We start from the raw sequence: 8,025 nt of genomic DNA on the forward strand, positions 1-8,025 counted from the left end.
TTTTTTTTCCTGAGTCTGCTGGCTGTGCTCCTGAAAGTAAGAGGGGTCGGGGGGACCCCCGTAAGAAATGCTGCGCCCTCCTCGGGCGAAGCCTTCCTGCAGAGAACTAACAACTCATCACTTCCTAGAGAGGCGAGCCCTCCATGAGCTCCCAAGCCACAGGGACACACCAGAGCAAAGATGTCCCCTGTGGACAGTGGGTACCCGGCCATCCTCCAGTGATACAGGAGCTCTGCAACCCACGGAGAAAGCCCTGCAAACGCCTCTGATGCATTCCAGCCACACTCCCAGTGTCACTGCAATGGGACGGTGCCGCTCACCCCAACTGGCTCGAGGGGACCCGGCCAGCGGGTACAAGGGTCCCCGACTCACCGGACTTGTGGACGGTGCGGAGGCAGGAGAGGGAGGCGTTCAGGCGGGCGCACTCCTCGCTGTTGGCTCCAAACTTCTCCACGGTCGCACAGACCTGGTCGTCGGTCATGTCCAGCAGCTCCTCCAGGCTCAGCTGCCCAGGGGCAATTTCCTGACGGGGAGGAACAGGGCAGGAGTGAGGAAGGAGGAATGAACTATCCTGGAGCATCCTCTAAACCAGCACCTCAAGGCACACGGATGAGAAGCCATTTCTTCTTGCTGTCCCATTTGGGTCACAGACCCAAAAACATTCATTTTCCATCTCAATCCACATGAAAACCCAGAGGGCAAAGCTCGAGCCTCAGCTTTATCTTGAGTTTTTGCACAGTCTCAGGTATATCCAGACCCAGTTCAACACCGGGACATCCAGGGGCACCATGAAAACCTGCCCCGAGCACTCGCAAGGACTGGCAGCTTCAGTACAGGCTTTCCTCTTTCCCGGGGGGGCTGTTACAGGATCACCTGTGGGTGCCACCTCCTCACTGCACCCACAGCCTGCAGGAGCTCAGGACGTGGCAAAAGGATGCTGTGACCTGCTTTGGCACCACCATGCTGTGACAGGGACACGGGGACCCCCGCTGAGGGTGGGCAGCACCCACGAGGTCTCCCTGGCATCCATGCCCTTCACTGGGAACAGCAATGGGGTGTCCTCACTGGTGGGTGGAAGGAGAGCTGGGGGGTGGCCCTGGACAGCACATCCCACCATGGGCTTGTAGCATCTTTCCATGCAGTAAAACAACATGGTTCCTCCGCTCTGGTCTCCCACTCTGCTCCCCAGCGCCAGCACTGTCCCCTCCAGCCCACCCCAGGGCCCAAACACACAGCTTCAAGCCAGCCCCCATCTCAGAAAAAAACCTACCCCCTTGCCTAGTTTTGCTCAAGGATCCCAGAAACCCCTGGGAAAAACACTACTGGAGAGGTTTGGCACCCAAACCCACAGCGGAGCCCTTCCCACTCCGGTGCGGCTGATGCCTAGCCCTTACCTCCATCACCTCCTTGCGGATGTTGACGATGCGGAACCAGTGCAGGAGCTGGGGGAAGCCCTCCAGCTTGGCATTGCGCTCCTGCAAGGCCACCTTCCTCTTGCAGGACAGCTGCCGGCTGAAGTATTTGACCAGCTTGCTCTGGAAAAGAAGACAAAAGCCCCGTGGAACCCCCTGCCGTGACCCCCCAACCCATCCCACGGCAGGAGGGGGACACGGGAGGGGGTGACCACAGGCAGCTTGGGCTCTGCCCTCCCTCTGCCCCATCCCCAGGGCACACGCAGCCCCTCCTGCCCTCAAAACACCCCCCCGTTACCTGGTGCCAAGATTCTGCAGCCAAGGACCCCTTTGACATCAAGCTGGGTGTCCAAGGGGGGCATTTCCCTCCCCCAAAAAACCCTTCTTGCCTCCTTTATCCCCAGCCCAGCGTGCTTCAGCGCTGGGGTCTTGCTTGGGGCACAGACAGCCCTCGCCTCCCTGGGCACCCCACGGCAGGTGGACGAGGAGAGGGGACACAGAAGCATCGCTCCTGCCACGGACTAACAGGAATACCACCCCCTCCCAGCACCCAAAGGACACGCTCCCCTCTCTTATACCCAGGCTCGGTGCAAAGGGATCCCCCCAAGCATCCCCCAGTGCCGAGGCCAGGACGTCGGTGTTTGCTCCTTATTCCCCCCACCCATCCCACATCTGCCCCAGCTCTCCTTCATCCCATCGCTCTTCATCACAGAACCGGAGCCATCGACCCTTCTTTGCTCGGCCATAGCCCCATCCCTCTGCCAAACGTCGTCCCCCCCCAAAACCCTCCCACTGCAAGGCCAAAGACGTCGCGTTAGCAACCGCAGCCTGACAGCTCCCAAAATAAAGACACTGAGTGACTGGCCTCCTTTCTTCAGAAATATAGAGCAGAGCCCAGCCTGCTGGAAACCTGCTGGGATTTCCTGCTCCTGCTTTTTCCAGCTGGGTGATTCCCCACCGCCGGCAGCACTAGATGGTGCTGTGCCCCTGCCCGCCACCGGCTCCCGCGCACCCCAAAAATAGATGAGATGAAAAATATGCGATGGTTTGGAATAGAGAGATGAGGGGAGAAACCCCGTCGCAGCATCGTGGCTTCCTCATCTCTCCCAGTGGTACCCAGCGGTGATGGCCACAGGGCTTAGCTTGACGAGATGTATGTGAGCAGAGAGGGGAAAATCAGCCCCCCTGCGCCCACTCATCGTGGTTGGGGTGAGCTGGGTGCACCCAGAAAGGTGCAAAACAAGCAAAACCAGCCCTCTCTTTGCTGCCTGGGGGGGGACTGGGCAGCACAGGCGTGGGAGAGGCTGGTGGTCCCCATCCTCCTGCAAACACGGAGGCCCCACCATGACATCCCACTAGCATCGCCACCAGCATCACTTGAGCGGGTCACAGCTCTGCCAGGAGCTGGACACGCCAACCAGGCAGCTTCTCTAACAGCCACGGATGTTAATTACTGAAAATTAATACACAAACTAGAGCCAGGGCTAGAGAAGCAAATGGCCGGGGAGGTCACAGGGAGCCCCGTGGGGCTGGCAGCACCCTGACCAGATGCCAGGTCTGCTTTTTAACAAAAGCCACTCTCCTAACACAGACCATTGACGGGTTTCAGGGTCAGCGCCAATCGCACATCCTAAAGGCACCCCAGGCCCTCGGAGGGGAAACAGCAGCAGGCACACAAAAGCAGCTCCTGCCACCCAAAAAATACTCTTGCACACACACAACTACAGCAAAACACCAGCAAAAACCCTCCTAAAAAACTCACCTCCATCCCCACCAGCCTGCTCTTCATCCATTCCTCTGCCCCCCCCAGGCTGAGAGCCCAGGGGCAACTAAAGGGGATGCCTGAGCCGCTCCATTGCCAAAATCGGGGTCCTGGAACAGGGACAGAGCTGGGGACTGGGCAGCCCACCACCACCATGCAGAGACATGCTGGGAACAGGGCAAAGATGGGGGAAGTGGAGGGAGGCACTTTAATTTCCAGGCTCCAGGTGGGGGCAATTCAACCCACCCAGCCCTTGAGAGACCAGAGGGCCCCTCGTTAGCACAAATGAGGATCCAGATGGGACACCCCGTGCCCCAAGTGTGGGCTGATGCTCTGGCCCACGGGTCTGCTCAAGGTGGGGGAAAACAAGCCCAGCAGAACTCTGCGAAGTCCAAAAGCACTTGTTTTGCTGAGAGCTTCACCAACAGGGCTGGAAAGGGAAGCGACTGAGACAGCCTGGTGCCGCGGGGAAAGCCCCATCCCGCGGCTGCGGAGATGCTCTCGCTCACCCTGAGCCACTGCTCAACCCTCCCTGCACGGGATGGAGATTTTGCAAATGTGCTAAACGCTGCTCTGCTGCAAAGGTCAGATCCTGCTTTGTGTTCCTGCTGTGGCACAACCCCCCTCGGCTCTTCTGTGCCTCAGTTTATCCAGCTGGAAAAGGGCAGGGGGACACCCTGGGGTGCACAGAGGGGGGCATATACCTTCTTCTGGGGCTGGGACTCAGTTTTCGCACCCTTTCAAGCGCCTCTCCAACCCTTCCAGCACCGTGAAGGGCTGAGGGAGGGTGCGATGCTCTGACAAAAGGGGGTAAAGCCACAAGCAGCCCCTTCCCCTTGGCCACGGTGAGGGGCCAGCAGCTCCTGGGTCCCCCCCATCTCCTCCCCGAGGCAGAGACCTTCCGCTGAAAAAATAAGATGCCAGGAGGTCCCTGGGGATGGGTGCAGGCAGAGGAGGGATGTCCCCACTCCACGTCGCTCCCCTGGGACCTTGGGTGACCCCAGCGAGGCAAGGGGGCTGGGGTCACCCAGGGCTGGAGCCCCCTCCACCCCCATGCAAACCCTGCCCCCTTCTCTCCCCTCCGCACCCCGACGGGGATTTCCAGCCTCGTCCCGTCACCCCGAGCAGGATTTCCTCTTGGCAGGCGCTCGCCCTGAAACCCGGCATGGCGGCAAGCGGCTGCTCCCACCCGAGCAAGCACCGGGAGAGAAGCAGCCGGTCTCCAAGGAGCGGGAGGGTTGGCTGCATCCCACCCCCTCGGCACAGCACCCTGCGCCCGTCCTGACGTCAGCCGGGCTGGAGACGGCACCGAGTCCTGCCTGGAGACCGGGGAGAGGCAGTGGAAAATCCACCTGCGGGAGCACGAGGTGAAAGTTAATTAACCTCGCACAGGCAGGCCATGGTCTCCCAACACCGGCGCCCGGTGAGCTGTCGAGAGGGAGCCAGCGCCTGCCGGGATGCCTGTCCCGCTCGGCACGGAGGGATCGGCACATGCCCGTGCCGGATGCCTTCGTGCCGCGGAGAGGTTGCTCTGTGCCTCCAAATATTCCTGGCACGGCAGCGGGCCGCAGCGGTTGCTTTCCCACGGTGCGTAGCCGCAACCGGAGCGATTCTTCCCCAACTCCTACCAAGGGGCTTGTTATTCCGGAGACACCTGGAGCACCCTCGGGCTGGGGAATACCTTGCCACAGTTATATTTTCCCTCTCAGGTCTCTTTCCAAGCCCTGCTAGGCTCACGTGCCGTCTCTGGCTCTGCACATCATTTATTTCAAGCACTGCTAAATGGTCCCCAGGGCTCTTTCTGGGCATACAGGGGCCAAAATGGCTCAACCCAGCATCCTGGAGATGCCTGGCTCTCCGGGAGGATACAGCCTAGGGATAAGTGTGCTGTGCTCACCCACGGTATTAGACACCAGAGAAGCCACACACTCAGGCCGTGAATATCCCAGCGCTGAGGCAGCGTCTCCTTTGACCGCGGCCCATGCAAGTTTGGAAGTGGCCACAGCTCTTCCCTGGGTGCCTCTTCCCATCCTCATCCATGTGTTTGTGCAGCAGCCCAAAGCAACCCGGGAGGGTTCCCCCTTCCAGGCAGGAGCATGGCAGCCCAGGGAGCGGGAACCACTGATCCCGGGGTTATCCTTGGAGCCACTCGCCGGTTTCTGGGAGCCCTGACCCATGCTTTGAAACCAGGTGGAGTAACCCCAGCCCAGAGAGCAAGGGGCTGCAGGACAGTTGGAAAAATCACCCAGCGCCGAGCGCCTTTTCCTTCTCGCTTTTACCCCATGCTGCCCCCAGTCCTCCGGCAAACTGGCAGGTACCCCTCTTCCATATTTACACCCTGAAACCCAAATTTAGAGTTGCAAAGCCTGACTGCCATGCTCAGATGAGGAATAAACCCCCACTGCCCTGGCAGGCCTAACAGGGGCAGCCGCTCAGCTCCCACCCTCCTGCTCTGACGATGCTCAGCCCCCGATCTGCTGCCCCCCCGGAGGAAGCAAACCGGCCCCAACTCCCACCCCAGATGGTGTCGGTCGGCGTTTTGGTCCCAGCCACTGCCTTGGTTTCTGCTGGAGCCTGTCCCGAGGCGCAAACAAGACCTAAAAGCCTTCCAGCCCTGCGGGCTGCCACCAAAGCCAGGCTGCAGCCGGTGGTACCCATCCCAAAGGAAGGATGCTGCATGGCGGGATGCTGTTACCAGCTCCCCACACTATCACAGCACACGAAGGATGGGTTCTCGCATGTAGCTTGGGGTGGTTTAAAAATAAAATAATGGAAAAACTTCTATAAGCCTGGCAAAATAAGGGTTTAGCATGAAGATTAACCAAAAAAACCCGCGGATTCACCCATTTTCTTCCAGGCTCGCACCAACGCGAGGGCCGTGCAAAGTCTCCCCGGGGCGCTCGGGGTGAGATGCCCTCCCAGCTCACCCGTCCCCGTTGTTGTGCCGGTGCCTGGCCCAGCTCTGCTGCTGCCAGATGGGAAGGGAAGAAGCACCGAGTGGGGCCTCTGCGTCTGCGTCACGTCCTTGGGACGCAGCGGTGGCAGCAGGGACTCAGGGCCAAGCTCGGCTCCTGCTTACGCTGGCGGCAACCCAGGACAACGCCGCCGGGAGCCATGGGCTCCTGTGGAGCCGGTCCAGACCTACACCGATGTGCCGGCATTGGGAATCTGGCCCCGGATTCATCTGTTGTCGCTCCCCTCCTGGGAATCCCCCCGTTTCTGTGCTGAAAAGCAACGGGTGAGCATCGGCAGGGATGCCCACGGCCAAGACATGCGGCAAATGCCCCAGGTTGGGGGTGTTTTAGGGAAGGCGATGCTGGGGCTCCCCACTGCAGGTGCAGCATGATCCATAGGGGCTGGAGAGGTGCTTCCCTGCAAGCACCTGGGATTTGCAGGGCAGCCTCCCCACAGCCACCTCCAAACCCTCCGTCCAGACCAGGCTGAGCTGCCTCAGCGACACCAGGATGCTGCTTTGCCCCATGCCAGGAAGGAGCATCCCACCGGGACGGCTTCACCACACTCTTCAGCTGCCCTCAGTCCCATCCACGGGAGGGAAGCGGTAGTTCGTCAGCTGTGCTGACCCTAATGACGCGGTTGCTCCACGTGGGATAAACTTCTGTAGTCCTGGCACCTCTGGGCATTGGCTCTTCTGGGGCGGCTTCGAGCCTGCCAGCCCCCCGCAAAGTCTCCCCCACACCCCAAAACCGCTGCTGCTTCATCCCCACCTCCCTGTCCCTCTTCCGAGGTTGCTCCGGGGCTACGTGTGGCCCAACAGCTCCAGGCTGAGCCGGCAGCCCCTTGTGCAGAGAGGCGGGATGGGACAGGGCTCGGAGCAAGGAAAGGCCATGGCAGGATCGGTGTGGGAACACGGTGCAAGCCGGTGCCTGGAATGCAGAGCAGGGATCTGCACCCCAAACGCAGCGTCCCCCCCAAAATGTGGCACAGCAATGGCACGGCGATGCCCCGCTCGCTCCCACGGCACTCGGGACCTTCGGGAGCGAAAGCAGCGGGATGGGGTGTTTTGGTCACAGTCCAGAGTCAAAAGTCGCCCTGCAGAGGGGCTGTGGGACCCCGGCAGGGTCCCGTGCAGCCGAGTACAGGAACCGCTGTGCCACCACGTTTGGGCTTTTGGTGAGAGCAGCCAGGTTAGAAAGCACCAGCCAAAAGGCCTGAGCGGGGCTGGCCTCCAAAATCCCCCCACCCACAGCCCCAGCTCTGCGTCAGCCGCTTCCCCACCGCCCCGTCAGTGTCTCCCCGGGGTCATGGCACCGTCACGGCCACGCTTCTCTCCGCTTTGCTGCCGGTTGGGGTGTCCTGCTCACCCCTGGGAATCCCAGCCTGCCCAGACCTCCCCTGCCCATCCCAGCCTCCTGTTGAACCCCAAATCCATCCCCAGCCGGGTCCCAGCACACTTCAAGAGGAACCTCTTCCTATGGGGCTACAATAAACAGGGCCCTGCTCGGCAGCTTTTACTTCTATGCATTTTTCCCATCTATAAACCAAACAAATCCGGCTGGCGCTCCCCTTGGCACGGCCCTGTTGCCTTCATCCCCGGCAGCATCGAGGCCGTGGCTCGGCAAAGCCTCCCCTTCCCACTGGGGCTCTCCCCGCTGCCGGGGAAGGCCGAAGGGTTTGGGCAGATGCTGCATCGTCCGAGGGGATGCGGCGGCGGGGGAGAAGGATGCAGAAAGGCCCAGGAGGGGGATGCTGCCTGGTGGGAGGGATGCAGGTGGGCTGGAGGGGATGCTGCCCGGTGGGGATGAAGGAACCTTGATGGAAGGGATGTGGCCAGGCTGGGGGGCTGCAGGTGGGCTGCAGCCTGGAGGAAGGGATGCAGCCAGGCCGGGGCGC

The 8,025-nt window shown here is 61.0% G+C and overlaps 1 protein-coding gene across 1 annotated transcript in view; it reads right to left on the minus strand.

The window, feature by feature from the left end:
• KSR2 (kinase suppressor of ras 2) overlaps positions 1-4,341 on the minus strand; it is a 77,514-nt gene extending 73,173 nt beyond the window's left edge. The window contains exons 1-3 of the mRNA XM_010563369.1: positions 4,294-4,341; positions 1,395-1,535; positions 373-523 (exon numbers count right to left, since the gene is read on the minus strand). Coding sequence (XP_010561671.1) covers positions 373-523; positions 1,395-1,535; positions 4,294-4,341 — 340 coding nt within the window. The remainder of the gene's footprint in view (positions 1-372; positions 524-1,394; positions 1,536-4,293) is intronic.
• Positions 4,342-8,025: the final 3,684 nt, after the last annotated feature.

This window comes from Haliaeetus leucocephalus, unplaced genomic scaffold, assembly GCF_000737465.1.
Source record: "Haliaeetus leucocephalus isolate CR32 unplaced genomic scaffold, Haliaeetus_leucocephalus-4.0 Scaffold165, whole genome shotgun sequence".
In the NCBI taxonomy this organism is placed as follows: domain Eukaryota; kingdom Metazoa; phylum Chordata; class Aves; order Accipitriformes; family Accipitridae; genus Haliaeetus; species Haliaeetus leucocephalus.